This window comes from Bos taurus, chromosome 26 (genome assembly GCF_002263795.3).
Source record: "Bos taurus isolate L1 Dominette 01449 registration number 42190680 breed Hereford chromosome 26, ARS-UCD2.0, whole genome shotgun sequence".
NCBI classification, from domain to species: Eukaryota; Metazoa; Chordata; class Mammalia; order Artiodactyla; family Bovidae; genus Bos; species Bos taurus.
This window is the reverse complement of record NC_037353.1, coordinates 22,696,019-22,712,353: the sequence shown is the minus strand read 5'-3', so window position 1 is coordinate 22,712,353 and position 16,335 is coordinate 22,696,019. Positions and strand designations below refer to the sequence as shown.

General features: G+C 39.9%; 1 protein-coding gene across 9 annotated transcripts in view; it reads left to right on the top strand.

The window, feature by feature from the left end:
* The window catches only part of ARMH3 (armadillo like helical domain containing 3), a 177,790-nt gene that overhangs the window by 36,995 nt on the left and 124,460 nt on the right, over positions 1-16,335 (top strand). For all 9 annotated transcript variants that reach the window (XR_003032881.2, XM_010820002.4, XM_002698448.6 and 6 more), the window contains 6 exons: positions 452-553; positions 4,316-4,374; positions 5,884-5,949; positions 7,172-7,241; positions 8,316-8,376; positions 15,900-15,988. Coding sequence is in view for 8 of the 9 variants with exons in the window: in XM_010820002.4 (XP_010818304.1) it covers positions 452-553; positions 4,316-4,374; positions 5,884-5,949; positions 7,172-7,241; positions 8,316-8,376; positions 15,900-15,988 (447 nt within the window). In the remaining variant the exon portion in view is untranslated. The remainder of the gene's footprint in view (positions 1-451; positions 554-4,315; positions 4,375-5,883; positions 5,950-7,171; positions 7,242-8,315; positions 8,377-15,899; positions 15,989-16,335) is intronic.

Genomic DNA, 16,335 nt, shown 5'->3' with positions numbered 1-16,335 from the left:
TGAGCAAGATTTTTCCATATTAGGAATGAATTGTCATTTATTTTAAGCAGTAGACTCATCAAAGCAAGGCACATTTATATTCAATACAGCTCTTTCACTTAGGTACAAATTAAAGTGCTTTTTAGAAGGGCCTTGAACCCTTTTGGTTTGCTTGGAACTAGAAAGTGGAATCAAAATACCCTTCTTAGAACATTGGGAGAAAAGCACTCTTCCTTTAGACAGGCATTCTTAGATAGGAGAGAAAGACTTTGGGCTTAATCTTGGGGGTAGGAAGAGCTCTAGAGGCCTAGGAAGACTAGATAACAGTGTTATGATAAGCACTCAGTCTTTCCTCTGTTTTGGAGAAAGATTCTTTTGTGATTTCCTTGCCTGCTGGCAAGTTGTCTGTATAGGTAGAAGTGTTAAATGGAATATGTTACAGGCTGAATGCATTTTATCTGTTCTATTCCAGTTATAAGTTCTGTGGAACTCCCACTGGATGCAGATGTACAGACCAGTAATCTACTGATAACCTTCTTAAAGTATAGCTCGATTGTCATGCAAGACACCAAAGGTAAGGCATTCTCTTTTGAGAGCTCAGGAAGCAGGAGGTGGTAGGTAGCTGCTTAGCTTGATCAAGGAGCAGCATTAATATTTATAAGCTTTGACGAGATGACCCATTGGGACCTCCTTGCAAAGTGATGGTCCTGATTACTGGAAAATTTCTCACTGCCAGATGGCAATTAGATGGTGTTGGAAAAACCTGGAGCTGGAGCGGGAGTGCTCCAAAATAGAACAGAGAAAATAAATTGATCTCTACAAAAACTAGCAAGTCTTCTTAATAGATTTTGGTAAGTAGATGCAAACTCTTATGTGTAGGAAGTGAGGGGATTAGCATGTTCAGGGAATTCCCTTTTGAGGACAAGAACTGAAAACATCAGCTCATAGTGAGAATTAGGACTGTTGTGCAGAGTACAGTAGGAAGAGGTGAGATTCAGAGGGACTGTGTTTTTTAACACTTAAAATATAAGTGTTAGTCCTCATCCGTGAAATGCAGAATGGGAGTGGGAGACAAATAGGTATTAGAAAAGCTTGATGTTATTCTGTCTAGTTTTCCTCTTCTTCCTCTGTTGATGATTTTTCTATGATCTTTTAACTGGTGGTAGGGTAGTGAAACGGAGAAGGCAGTGGCACCCCACTCCAGTACTCTTGCCCGGAAAATCCATGGATGGAGGAGCCTGGTAGGCTGCAGTCCATGGGGTCGCTAAGAGTTCGACACAACTGAGCGACTTCACTTTCACTTTTCACTTTCATGCATTGGAGAAGGAAATGGCAACCCACTCCAGTATTCTTGCCTGGAGAATCCCAGGGACAGGGAAGCCTGGTGGGCTGCCGTCTATGGGGTTGCACAGAGCCGGACACAGCAGTAGCAGCAGGGTCGTGGAATAGTTGGGCTAGAAGAAGAAATTGGGAAGAAACCCAGCAAATTCTGTTCAGTATATATCTCAAGGTTTTTATTTTTTTAAGCCTAGTTTTTTTTTTTTTTTAAACTGGATCTGTATGAGTGTTTACAATTTTATTTATTTCTAGTATATATGTCTATTGTAAAATACACATAATGTAAAATTTACCATTTTAACTATTTTTAAGTGGCACTAAGTACAATCCCATTGTTATACATGCATCAGTGTTTCCTGAGGCCATTGCTTCTCCTTTTTGGAAATCTGTAACCTCTCCCTTTTTCTGGAAATACTGCAGCAACCACAGAAAGCCAAAAACCGCATAGATGTGACCCTGAAAATAGATTTCTAGCTTTGCTTGATATAACACAGTGAATTGAGGCCCTTGAAACTCACTTTTAGCTTTAATGGTTATATAATCCTCATTGTACTGGTTACTGTGCCATCCATAACATAAATAGAAGGCAAAATTGAGGGTAGATTAATTGCAGCATGAGTGGTCTCAGGCTGTTTCTGTAAATTCTGGCTGGGTTAGATTTTTGCTAAAAGGAAGCCTTGATATGGTAGGATATGGCAGCCTAAATATGGTTAAGTATGATGAAGAGTTAATTTCAAAATGATACCTGTGTGTCTTCATTGGCCCAGCTCCCTTCCTGTTGATTAAGACCCTGACCTGGCTAACAGGATCTCATTATGTTTTTAGTGGCAATAGAAGCAACTTTTTCTTGGCTCTGCTCCTCCTTCCCCTCCCTCCAGTACTATTTTGTCTTCTTTATTATATATCATTTGCTGCCTATAAAAATACTTTAAATATTTATTACTATTAGATTATAAAATTTATAATAAGCATAATAAATAGCATAGGATAAAAAGTATAATAATAAAATGAACCTATCAAGTCAACTTAAGAAACTATTAATGCTGTTGAAGCTACCTGTGTGTCCCTTCCCCAGCTATTCCTCTCCATGATTCAGAGTTTTGTGTTTATTATCGCCTTGATTTCGGCTGTGCTTTCAAAGTCTATTTTTTTCCCCTGAAGTTATTCTGTCTTGGGTATTGTCACCCTGAGGGAATATCTGCTCAATCTTTAAGATAGGCAAGAGATAAAAATACTAAAAATATATATCTTTGCATACATAGCCTAAAGTTGATTGACCAACGTTTATGATGTTTGGTATGATTAAACTTATTTTTTATTGTTCTTGTTTTTTGGGGCTTTTATGAATTTTAAAAATGAATAATAATGAAATATGCCTTATATTTGTAATCAGGAACAGTTTTTTTAAAGTGGAGAGATAGCTGCAGGCTTTTCTGCAAGAGTTGCTTATCAGGTTTTTGGGGAAAGGGAAGGATAGTGCCAGAGAACTCTGTGACCAGCAGTAGGTAGAAGAGTCTTACAAATCTGGGGAAAGGGAAGGATAGTACCAGAGAAGCTCTGTGGCCAGGGGTAGGTAGAAAAGTCTCACAAATCTGGTTTTGTGTCAGCAAGGCATTTCTTTTCTGGCTGCTTAGGCGCTCTGCTGTAAGCTACCGGAATGTCAGATAGGATCATCGTCATTACTCTCTTGCACCGCCTATCGCTAAGGAGAGGTAAATGTATTTCTTTGACCACGACCCTCCTTATGCCTTCTAACTGTCAGGTTTTGGTTTATAGATTTCATCTTTGAGGAAGTAACAGGTTAATGTCAGGATGAGTACTGTTAGCTAACTTTCATAGCACGGTAATCTGTTAATAGATCTCTCCAGAATGGACTTTAGTCTGGGTCCTGTCAAAGCTGATTTGAAACAACATAAGCCATTTTTCTGTTTTGGATATGCTGGTATAACCCTCTTTTTACTTCCACTTCACCACCTCACCCACAAACATCCTGAAAAGCAAAAAAGTTATAATGGTTCTGGTAATTGGCAGTGATGGGTTAGCTCTTTCTGGGTCCTTTGTGTGGGCTTAGAGCCCTGTTACTGAGGTTGCTTTCTCTTTTAATAACTGGAATGTGAGTTCTGGGAGGCCACAGACCTTTTCTTTAGTCCAGTACTATATGTCTACTGCCTAGCATAGTGCCTGCCACATGTGTGTATGCTCAGTCATGTCCGACTCTTTGTTACCCTCATGGACTATAGCCCTCCAAGCTCCTCTGTCCATGAAATTTTCCAGGCAAGAATACTGGAGTGGGTTGCCATTTCCTCCTCCAGGGAATCTTCCCCAGCCAGGGATGGAACCCACGTCCCCTGCATTGACAGGCGGATTCTTTACCACTGAGCCACCAGGGAAGCCCTACCTACCACATAGTCGGTAATAAATATTTGTAGAGTGAGTAGCTTTGGCAGGAAGAAAAATGATCAAGAGTTCCTAGCTTTCCTGGTTGTAAGTAATGTTCACATTGTAAGGAGAGCGTGAGCTGGACCCTAGTTTCCAGTTAATTTTTTTCTGGTTCTGCTGCCAGTTTGCTATGAACAGTTATAAAAATGTTCTAGATTTTGTGGTAGATAAGTAAAGATGGTGGTGCTTTAACTAGTGGATGAGGTGGACTTGGAAAAGGAATGGATCTGATTGTCCAGAAGCAAAAGGCTGATATGGAAACAAAGGGCATGGCCCTGATTTGGGCCACAGTTTTAAGGACTGTTAAAATAATTGAATGGTTCCCAGGAAGATGTTTAGCTGTCTGTCATACTACCAGAACACTTAAGAAAAAAATCTTATGGGGGAATTCTTTTGTCTAGAAGAAAAGCAAGAATTACTTTAGTAAAACCTTGATTTTCATTCATGAATTTTGTGGGAAAAGAAGGTGTGAATGTTCTTTTTGATGATATACATTTTTATTCTCTATAGAAACATGGTCTGGATGATTTAGAGAGAATGATTTATTTTTTCTTTTCAGATGAGCACCGGCTTCACAGTGGCAAACTCTGTCTGATTATCCTTACATGTATTGCAGAGGTAGGTCTCACCAGCCTTCTGATATGAGCTGTTCCCTTACAGAATGCTCTCTTTTCTACCCTTCTCTCCAGTTCCTGTCTCTTGACTTTTAGGTACCTAAAGTTTGGGAGAGAAAATCTTCCTCCTTTATATTATCTCCTCCACTGGAATGTAAGCACCAGTAGGTCCTTTGTCTTCTTCGCCAGTGTTTTCTCAGTGTCTGGCACGTAGTAGAGGGTCAATTAGTATTTACTGCATGACTTCATAATGAATTCATATGAGAACTGCTATAATTGAGAACTGGAAGATTCTAGTTCTTAAGAGTTTGGAACTCTAAAGAGACTTACACCTCTTCAGAAAAAAACAGTCCTGCCCCTTTAGAACTATTTATGTTGAATCTTTTGCATTTAGCAAAATGAAAAAAGGAACTCAGGTTTCTGTGGGGAGAGGTGGAGAGAAAAGCTGAGGGATGAGCATTGGAAATTGAGTAAAGTTGGATTGATTGTAGTTCGATGAAGGACAAGAACCAGAGGGTAAATAAAGAAGAGAAGATGCAACCTGGGCTTTGGAAAGAGTCACTTTTGGTTGAATTAATTAGGCCTGAACTCACCTTATATCTTGTTGGCAACAGAGTTCTGGCAGAAATTGAGTCAATTTAGAGCTGAATTTGTAGTTTCAATCTCCTCCTTCACTTATTCCTTACTGGGATCTTTTCTCTCCCAAGAAAAATAGTTAAGGTGTGGTCCACGTGGAGCAGACATCTCCCTCAGTCTTTCCATTTTTATGTTTGCTGTGGAAAGTTGACCTACTTTTCACCAGGTTAGGAGTAGCTGTAGAAGAGCTGCTTATTAGCAGTGGGCCTGGTGTAATTGCTTTTCAAAAATCTTACTAAGAAAATAATTAAAGGAGTTGTTTTTCACAAATTGTAGCAGATCCTAGGAATTGGAATTTGTAGGCATGTCAGATCTTCAGAAAAGTTGTTGGGAAAGAGCCAAGGGATGTTTATTACTGATGCATGGTGAGAGTCTTTTGATTTTCCATCGGTCTTCAGCAAAGCCAGGGATATACGGGGTCTTGCCTATTGCCGCTGCCTGAGTAAGCAGTTTTCTCTTGCTGTGCCAAGCCTGTTCCCGGCGGAGCGCAGACCTTTCTTCTTAATCGCAGATCCTCATGTGTAGCCTGCACATGTGACCTGCAGTCCCTGTGCTCCTTGGGCAGATGGGAAGGAAGAGAGAATAGGAAGACAGATTCCTCTCAGCTTTTGTCTTAAGTGCCTGTGCCTTAATTTTTATTGTTTGTAATTTGCTTTGAGATTTTTGGCCAGTTAGAGACCTACTGGGAAATTACACTTAAGTGAAACCTCATGGCTTAAGTAGGGCTTGACATAAAGGCTGTAGTCTTCTCCCGTTAGCTCTGTAACTGGTCCTTGAAAGGAGTTCTTTTAAGACCTGTAAATCCTTGGACTTTAATAAGAGTATAGATTATAGATAGCTCTCATTCCCTTCTTATCTGTGTTTTTATTTTTATTAGGATCAATATGCCAATGCATTTTTGCATGATGACAACATGAATTTTCGAGTAAACTTACATAGAATGGTAGGTATGATTTTTACTTCTTGTTTTTTCTTAGAGGAATTTTTTTATGTTTGCAGGATTGGAGACGATGACATTGATCCTACTAGAACAGATGTGGGTGGAAATTTATCCTAAAGGGCTCTTGCTTAACTGTTGTTCAGAAGACACATGCCCGTTGTTGGAATTTTTTGTGTGTGTCTTGGAGGTGTTACTTACTCAATAGAGGGTGGAAAGATCCACAGTCACATGCCCATGGCAGTAATATTATTGTAGAATGTATCAGGGGACTTCTCTGGTGGTCCATTTGTTAAGATTCTGTACTTCCACTGCAGGAGGCATAGGTTTGATTCCTGGTCAGGGAACTAAGATCCCACATGCCACCCAGCACGGCCACAAACAAACGAACTAAAAAGAAGCAAGCAAACAAACAAAAAAACCCAAAAAGGTATATCTTGACATTGAATGTATCAGTAATGTAGATTTCAACAAGGAGACGGGCCTAAGCCTTTTGTTTTCAGAATATACTGTGATCTTTGATTGGGTGATGCTAGATCCTGCTTATTAGATTTATTCATCTGAGAGGTGGAAATAGAGTATGAAGGATCAAGGAGTTTCCTAAAACTTGGAGTTATATTCAGAAATATCACCTTGAGGTTTATATTTAAAACTTCCTTTAAAAAAAGCTTTTCCTTTTTTTTGAACTGCTAACTGTTGCTGCCTCTACACAGCCACATTCTCCCTTTTTCTTACTTATTATTTTAGCAAAGAAAAATATTAGTGTATCTCTTTTGTTGTCAGTAATGTCACTTGTATAGGTAAAATCAAAGCAAAAACAATAGCTTTCCCCTTGTAGTATGCATCAGTGCCCTGTGGGGCTGTGGTCTTGCTGTCAACTGTGTTTTTGTCCCAGGCCTGCATCAATAACTGAGAAGCACTTATATGTCCTCCCTGCCTCACCCAACACCCACCACTTGAAAGAGAAAGGAAAGGTAGCTTCTCTGTAGTGGTTTTATTTTATTATTGATGTTTCTTCTTTTGGCCAGGCCACGGATTTTATGGGATGCTAGTTCCCTGACCAGGGATTGAACCTGGGCCCCCAGCATTGGAAGCACAGAATCCTAATCACTGGATCACCAGGGAATTCCCAGTAGTAGTGATGTTATTTGCATGAAAAAAAAAATGATGGTGAACCATTGGATGTTAGTTCAGATGTCTTTTAATCTCATTTCGTATTTGTGTAAAGCCTATGAGACACAGGAAGAAGGCAGCAGACAAGAACCTTCCCTGCCGTCCGTTAGTATGTGCAGTACTGGGTGAGTATCATCAAAATGGGCATGTTTCTGAGCCAGTGATAGGTTTTCATGTTTAAGATAAGGGATAGATCCTGTTTAATGTGCTTCCTCCTCAGAGAAGAAGTTACTAGTTATATTTCTTTCCTGGCCTAAGGAACCATGTTTCTTGTTGAGTTTGATAAAGCAATCCCAATGAATTTAATGTTCAATTAAAGGGTGCCCCTGTTCAAAGAAAAAGTTCTTTCTAGGGATACAAATATCTAAGCTTGATACATAAATTTGTAAACTTTCTTATACCTGATAAAGATCTCAAATTCTTCCCTCCATTTCTTGGTCCAAATTGATGTGTCAGTGGGCCAGGAGGCGAAAGTTCAAGGTTTAGACATACAAAACTTCCTCTGAGTAAATTAAGCTGAGAGGAGGCTGACAGAGCTGACAGATAGGGGGCTGTATTGCAAGTAATTTTGTCTGCCCAGAATTCTGCATTTTCCTCAGGCGAATGATCTGAACTCTTAATCCCATTTCACTATAATATTAAGCCCTACTTCCTAAATCTACTTGATTTTAAAAACAGTAATTAAGACTATATAGTAAGCCTTTATTGACCTAAACCTCCCCAGACCATTTTGGTCAATATCTGTCAAGCTGAGTGTGATAGGAAGACAAGAAAGACTGACATAGCTTTAGAGTTTGAGTCTCTGGTTACACAGATGTGATCCATAATTTTTTCTCTGCTTGCCTCATCACTTGGTTCTCAGAATATGATTTCCCTCTGGCATTTTGCATTAGTGCCATGGTATGAAATATCTGTACAGTGAAATCTCCCTTGTATGTGAGTTTATTGGCAGGTCAAAGTATCCTTCTGAAGTGGGAGAGTAAACTAATTTTCTTGTTACCTTACAAGTGGCAGGTGGTGAAAGTGTTGCAAAAAGTACCTTATATAAAATAGATTTAAATGCATGTTAATAAAGATGTGGTTAGTTGATGCCATTCAGCATGGGTGTAAGGTGTACTGATAAAGTTTTTCTCCCAACTCCAAAGGCAAGCAATGAATTTCATTCTGATTGATCTGATTTTTCTCTTTTTCCCATTCAGACCTGATGGTGGAGTTTATTGTAACACACATGATGAAGGAGTTTCCTATGGATCTCTATGTGTAAGTACCATGGTTCATTTAATGTGTGCAAATCTATTTTATAGAATTGAGTGTAAGAAGTTTAATAGTCACAAAATTTTTATGTATACTTCACTTCAGGAAAAGCACGTATATATGCAGAGAAGTGTCAAGGAGTGTTTCATGGCCTGGGTTTATACATTTTTCCAGAAAGAGGGTAAAGCACAAACCACGTATCTTCATTATCACTTTTAGGCACACTGCATGAAGAATAGGGCTGATATGTTGAAGCAGAGATCATGGGTGACTCTTGTATCCAAAGATATGGAATACCAGCAACCCACTTAGTCATCCCTAGACCTTGGCATCAAAGGAGTCAGCAGCATTTAGATGGTAGGGAAAGGCCAGAGAGAGAGAGATCTTTTGGTTCATTCTTAGCCTACATTGTACAAGCAACCTAGTCAGAATTCCACTAGCTAGTTAGATTGTGTATATATAGTGGCCTGGCTGGGAGTCTCCTGCCTCCCGAGAAGATCTGATTGTCTGTCACAATTCTTTACAACCAGTATAACTAGAAACAACTGAAAGTCTTCATATTTTAATAAAGTTTAAGCCTTTAGGCTTTCTTGCTTCTTAGCTATTTTAGCATTCTTCTTTTCATTAATGCCTAGGAACAGCTGTGCCATATTAGTGTGATCTCAAGTATATGTATTTTCTTTATTCCTTAAAACACATCTGGATTCAGTCTGACAACAGAATTAGTACCTCCACTTTTTCAAGTAAGAGAGAAGTTTGGTGCACAGCAAGCTTAATGTACCTCATTCCAATGCTGAGCCTGGGATCTGGGGAGATACGAAGGATTTTACTCTGAACAGAATAGCTCTAGTTTTTAGACTTATTTGTAGGCTGCTGCTGCTGCTGCTGCTGCTAAGTCGCTTCAGTCGTGTCCAACTCTGTATGACCCCATAGACGGCAGCCCACCAGGCTCCTCTGTCCCTGGGATTCTCCAGGCAAGAACACTGGAGTGGGTTGCCATTTCCTTCTCCAATGCATGAAAGTGAAAAGTGAAAGTGAAGTCGCTCAGTCGTTCCCAGCTCTTAGCGACCCCATGGACTGCAGCCTACCAGGCTCCTCCGTCCATGGGATTTTCCAGGCAAGAGTACTGCTGCTGCTGTTGCTGCTAAGTCGATCTAGTTGTGTCCGACTCTGTGCGACCCCATAGACGGAAGCCCACCAGGCTCCCCCGTCGCTGGGATTCTCCAGGCAAAAACAGTGGAGTGGGTTGCCATTTCCTTCTCCAATGCATGAAAGTGAAAAGTGAAAGAGAAGTTGCTCAGTCGTGTCCAACTCTTAGCAACCCTATGGACTACAGCCTACCAGGCTCCTCCATCCGTGGGATTTTCCAGGCAAGAGTACTGGAGTGGGGTGCCATTGCCATCTCCGAGAGTACTGCTACGTATTCTTAATTTCCTAGGTATGAAATAAGATACAAATTTTACTTTTAGATAAGTAGTTTCTGGTTTGCATTTTTCTGTATCTTTTGGTTGTTTAAAATTAGTTTGATCCTTTATTTCATGCATTGCGGGCAGATGCGTTACCAACTGAGCTATCAGGGAAGCCCCTTATTGCAATTTAAAGACCATGAAAAGCTGCTTTTTTTAATAACACTTATCAGATGAATTTTCTGCTTATTTTAGATGGGATTGCTTAACGTCAGTACCTCAAGGATTATATTTGTTTTGCTACAGGCTTTATTTTTACTTATTTATCTTATATTCTAGTTCTAGTATATAGTTGTTTTTTTTCTTTGTAATATATTATTATAGTCTTAGTTTACTCATTTTCCAAGGAAGGAAACTGAGGCTCTGAAGGTTAGATTATTCTGTTAGTAAGCACCAGTGTCTGGAGTTGAACCCAGGTTTTCTTACAGTAAATCCTAAGTTGTTCCCACCCCTTGGCAGGTGTATTACCTATTGCTGTGTAACAAACTACTCCAAAACATAGGTGTTTAAAGCAGGCATTTATTACTTCACAGTTTCTGTGGCTCAGTGATCCAGTAGCAGCTTTCAGTATAGGGTTTGATATAGGCCTCAGTCAATATGTTAGCTTTACTGGGGCTCTACTGGGGCTGGAGAATTGCTTCAAAGCTCACTTACATGGTTGTTGGTAAATCTCAGTTCCTAGCCATGTGGGTTGTTTGACATGACAGCTGACTTTCTCCAAAGCAAGTAATCCAAGAGAGAAAGGAAAGGAGAGTGAGAGCCCAAGATGGAAGCCATAGGGCCTTTTATAACCTAATCTCAAACAACATACCATTTCTGTTGGTCTCACAGACCAAGCCTAAAGCAGTGTTGGAAGGGACTCTGTAAGGATGTGAATCCCAGGAGGTGGGGTCCATTGGGGGCCATCTTGTGGGCTGGCTACCACAGTTGCATATGTACATTGCATCACCAAGATTCAAGCTTGTCTGTCGAAAGAGACTGTGCTCTTTCTTAACTACTAGTATGATAAATGACAAAAGATTTGTACAGGGTGACTAATACTCATTGGGGCATCAGAAAAGGCTGTGCTTGACCTGAGTCGTGAAGAAATAGTAGGCAAGTTTTGTATGCAGAGGAGAGGGGAGCAACACCCCAAGCAGGGGACCAGCATGTTCAAAAGCTTGGGGACTTGATAGTGTGGCCTACTTTGGAGAATAGAAAGAAATTCAAGAGGATTAGAGTGTAGGGTGCATGGAGGAAGGACAAGAGAGTAGAAAAAGTGTTAACCTGAAATAAGTGGATGATGGGTAACAGTAGAAGGTGGGGATGACATAAGACTAAACCCTCACATCCCAGCCAGTGAACCTGATCTTCCCTCTTCCCCCTGGTTCCTGCCTTTTTTTTTTTTTTTGCTTTGCTTTGCTTTCTCAGTTCCTTTTCCACCTGCTTCCTAATTGAATGTCCTGAGGTTAGGGAAGATGGAGAAGATAATGAGGCATCAAGCTGACAGAGGCTGGGCAAAAGGTCCCACCCTCAGGCTGAATTCACTTTCTCCATTACTACCCCTGGGCATATTTCCATATCTGCCTCCCCCACTTCCAGCCATCTTTCCAGTTTCTGGCATTTGGAGCATCAAGTCCTTTTTAGGTGAACTTATCTGCTCCCAGCTGGGCATCAGGCCAAGTTGCTGCTCTCACTTCTCATTATATACTGCTTTTCAGCAGCATACAGCACAATGAGAAATTGAAAGTAAAATGAATTTCTACCATTTCAGATAAGTTTGTAATCCTCCTGGTGAAATATGAAGCAATACAGAATATGGAAAGACTTAATACTCAAGCCAGAATCTGGGTCAGAAACAAAATAGTTTCATATCTGTGTGTGAATGCTGTAGGTAAAGTAATAATAGAGAAAGGTGCTTATACAGAAAAAAAAAAAAGTTTTGCTTGGAGCAGTAAGAGGTAGGAAAACCCAACCAATTAATTTCCTTTTCTGGCTGCTACTCTTTGATTCTTGCTGCCAACCTCTACTGCTGGCACAGGATTGGGAGTTAGGGGAAATGGTCTCTGAGGAGAGAAAACTCTCCTTTAAATTACTCCTACGTGGAAAACTTGGACACTTTCTAAATCAGGAATTCTCAGACCTGTGGGTAGAGACTTCAGTAGACCCCACAAGAAGAGTTTCAAGTTAAAGTCGAACTGTCTTGTGTTGAAATAGGAAACTGTTACATGCATAAAAGAAATGCCCTAAGCTGTCGGCTTGGAGTCATTCAGCCAGCATATCTTTAAGATCATAGCAGTTTTTAAAATTTGCATTCTGTTTGGTAAGTAATATAAGTTACTGAGACCACAAGGCAAATAATGTCCCTTGTTGGGTGGCTGCAGGAAAAAGAACGGAGCTTGGAGTGGATATAAAAAGCCTTTGAACCAGAGGGGGCTGGCACCAGAGTGTGGTAACATAGGTGGTGTCTCACTGCTGCTCCACAGTGGCTCAGTGCTGGGAGGATGTTGTCAACAGAGACAGGGTGCAGCTGTCCAGATCTAGGACGTGTGAGAAGTGCTGGTGTCCAGGAATGTTCTGTGTGTGGATGGTCATGCATGGGCAGTGGCCAGCCACCCTTGCTGGCTGCAGCACCGTTTTCAGCCCCAGGGAGGGACCTAATGACTGTCAGTTTAATGGCAAATTGGTAGAGTAGTTTGTATTTTCCTGAGTTAAATCATGGCTCAAACGAGGGCATCCTGTAGCTACTGACAGCTGCATCATGTGGAAGATCACACCACAATTTCTAAAAATCAGCAAATGGTTTGGAAAGTATTAGGAAGATTTACACTACAATTTATATTACTTTGTAAGTGGTTTTGATACAGTTTATTTAGAGAATGTGTTAATCGCTCAGTCATGTCCGACTCTTTGTGACCCCATGGACTGTAGCCCATTGGGCTCCTCTATCCATGAAATTCTCCAGGCAAGAATACTGGTGGGGGTTGCCATTCATTTCCTTCTCTGGGGAATCTTCCCAACCCAGGGATCGAACCTGGGTCTCCTGCATTGTAGGCAGATTCTTTTCCGTCTGAGCCACCATTCTGTATTCTGTATACTCTGTTTAGAGAATAAAAGGGAATTATTTAAAAGTTTTGTCATATGTATTTATATTTATCTGGTTTGTAAAATATTTTTAATATATACTGAAGTCTTTTAAGAGAGATCTCTGTCACATAGTCCTCTTATAAAATTCGGTCTGAAAATCTCCTGTAAGACCACTTAGAACTCTGAGGAATGGAAAGAACAGAGAGATGTGAATAATGAGGCAAGTAGAATAGGCTAGTGAGGTAGCAGTGCAGGCCCATTCCATTATTGGAATTATTTTGAAAACTTGCAGGACTTTAACTTACAAATTTATTTCTCTTCATTTGTGTCTTTGATATGTTGTCAGGCACTTTAATGTCCTTGTGTCTCACTCCATAAAGGGAAGTTTGTTGTGTTTTTGTTGTTGCTGTTGTTGTCAGTGGTGGGGTTGTTTTTTTTTTAACCCCTTTTTCTTTTGCCCTCTGCTAAGAGGCCCCAAAAATTAGCTGTCGCCATTTTTGCTTGATTTCACGAGCTGTCAGATTGATATCCTACATATTGATATGATGTCTGCTGAAGTTAGTGGGATCTCAGGATACTCTGTCTCATATTAAAACCCCAGAACCTGAGAGAGTCTTACTCTCACCTCTAGAAGTATTGTCATTCAGCTGAATTTCAACTGCGGCATGTTAGGTATGGAGAAGCCACTTTTTGCTGCACCCTTTTACCTGGCTTATTTCTGTTTCTTTTGCTTAATTCTTTGGTGTCAGGAGAGTTTTGGGAGAAAGAGCCTCTTTATTTGCCTGAAACTAGCAGACTATCTAGATCTGATTTCCAGGAACTTGAGAGTTTAGTTTTGACTTAAGTACTAGATCTTCATTTGGTTTACAGTCAGTATTTATGGAATGAATGAAGTTAGGTCTGACAGTTTCCTGTGAATCTTTTGGTTTGTGTGATGAGCTTGGGGCTTCAGAGCAATATGTTCCAAGACTTGGGCCTCTTTCTTCCCACCCCCAGTCTACTTTCTGTCTCTGCTGCTAAGTCACTTCAGTCGTGTCTGACTCGGTGCGACCCTGTAGACGGCAGCCCACCAGGCTCCACCATCCCTGGGACTCTCCACTGGAGTGGGTTGCCATTTCCTTCTCCAATGCAGGAAAGTGAAAAGTGAAAGTGAAGTCACTCAGTCGTGTCCGACTCTTAGTGACTCCGTGGACTGCAGCCTACAGGGCTCCTCCATACATCTGCCTATTTTGGACATTTTATGTAAATGAAATTATGTATTATATGATCTTTCATGACTGACCTTTTACTTAGCATATTTCCAGGATTTTATTCATGTTACAGTGTTCCTTTTTATGGCCGAGTAATATTCCGTTGTTTGGGTGTACAACATCATTTCATTTATCCATTAATTAGTTGATAGATATTTGGGTTGTTCATACCTTTAGCTGTTAGCATTAAAATCTATATTAATTTGGTTTGCAAAAACAGAATCTTGTTGGGGAGTTCCCTGCCAGTCAGTGGTTAAGATTCCACACTTCCACTGCAGGGGCACAGGCTCTAGCCCTGGTTGGGGAACTAACAGCCTGCAGCCACACAGGTGCCCCCCCCCCCCAAAAAAAAAAAGAACACAGAATTTTGTTTTAATGTACCTTTTTAAGGTGAAATTGAACATTATAGGAAAATGTTAACTTTCCATATTTTTCCTCTTTTTTGGGGATGGAGGGATTTGTTGTCCATTGCCTTTGCCCATCTTTCTTATTAGGTGTGTTGTTATTTTTTCTTATCAATTTATATAAACTCATATGTATTAAGCATAATAACCATTTCATGTCACTTGTTGCAAATGTAATTTCCCATATTTGGCTTTTAATTTTAATCATTACAGCTTCTTTATTCAAATGAGATTTTTATTTTTTCAAATTTATTTTAAAGGCTTTAAAAAATATTTATTTTGGCTGCAGTTGGGTCTTAGTTGCGGTACGTGAGATCTTTGTTGCATCATGCAAAACATTTCTGCAGGACCTTTTGTTGTGTTCCTCTCTAGTTGTGGTGTGTGGGCTCAGTAGTTGTGGCCCGTGGGCTTAGTTGTGCCACAGGATGTGGGATCTTAGTTCCCCAGCCAGAGATCGAACCTACCTCCCCTGCATTGGCAGGTGGATTCTTAACCACTGGACCACCAGGGAAGTCCCAAGATTTTTATTTTTAGGAAGTAAATTTTATCAATATATTCCTTTATACATTCACTCATAGCTTTTTAAGCTTTCAGAATTCTTCCCCAGAGATGAAAAAACATTTTTTTTGTTAGGGTTACAATGTTTAAAAATGTCTTTCATTTTTCAGTTTATTTGGAAATATTCTCAAAAGCATTTTTGTTGTTGGGATGTGAATAATGTTTAATAGTCCAGTGATCTAGAATAGCACTGCCAGTATAATTTTTGTGATTATAAAAATGTTCTGTTTTTCTGTGTTGTCCAATATGGTAGCCACTAGGCACACGTGACTTCTGAGTACTTGTGGTTAGTGCAACTGAAGAACTGAATTGTTAATCTAACCTTTAATGTAAATCAAAATTTAAATATTATTTAAAATTTTATTTACATTAAAAACATATTTAAATAGATCTAAAGTCTTAAGTTCTTTACTTTTACATCTTTGCATCCCATGTTTGCAGTCTCGAATGTAGTCTCATTTTGGTTCATGGTGCATTCTTCCTCTGAGGAAAGATACTCAAGGGAATGGTAAAAGTAGTGCCTAATTGAATGCTGACTTAGATGTGGTTATAACTCCCTTCTTCTAGAGATAGGGGAATTAGCACAAGTAACGTTGTGTGTGTTTGGGGGTGGGGCTTTTATCCAAGAGAAAGTTGCAGAAGTTCCTTTCTTTCCCATGTGTACAGCTTCATATCCAGTGTTTTTTGTGGTCTTAGCAAAAGTTGCCTTGTTAAAGAAAGGGTATCTGTGGTGAGTTGCACCGTAACTTTAGACTTATTCCAGTTTTTCTCTTTTTCTGTTCCAGGCGCTGCATTCAGGTAGTACATAAACTACTTTGCTATCAGAAGAAGTGTAGAGTACGCCTGCATTATACCTGGCGGGAGCTCTGGTCAGGTAACTTTCTCTTTTGAATTCATCATCTTTTCCTATATCTTTTATGAGCACCTGTGCCTGGGCATAGATGAATTTAAAACAAACAATCAAACAAACTTTTTAGTTTGTTTAGGATGCTTGTATTTTCAACTCTTCTTTTTGTCATTTCAGCCTTGTTATAATCCAAACATGGGCATGTCACATATATATCTATTTTATACTTTCTCTCTTATTCCTTCTCCCTGTATTTTTTTGTCAGCTGGCAGAAACAATTAAATATTTCTTGAGTTCCATTGATTCTTCTATTGAGGAGTCAGTACAAACTTGGATTCTCTCTTGGTTCCATTTGGTAACAGCATATGGACTAT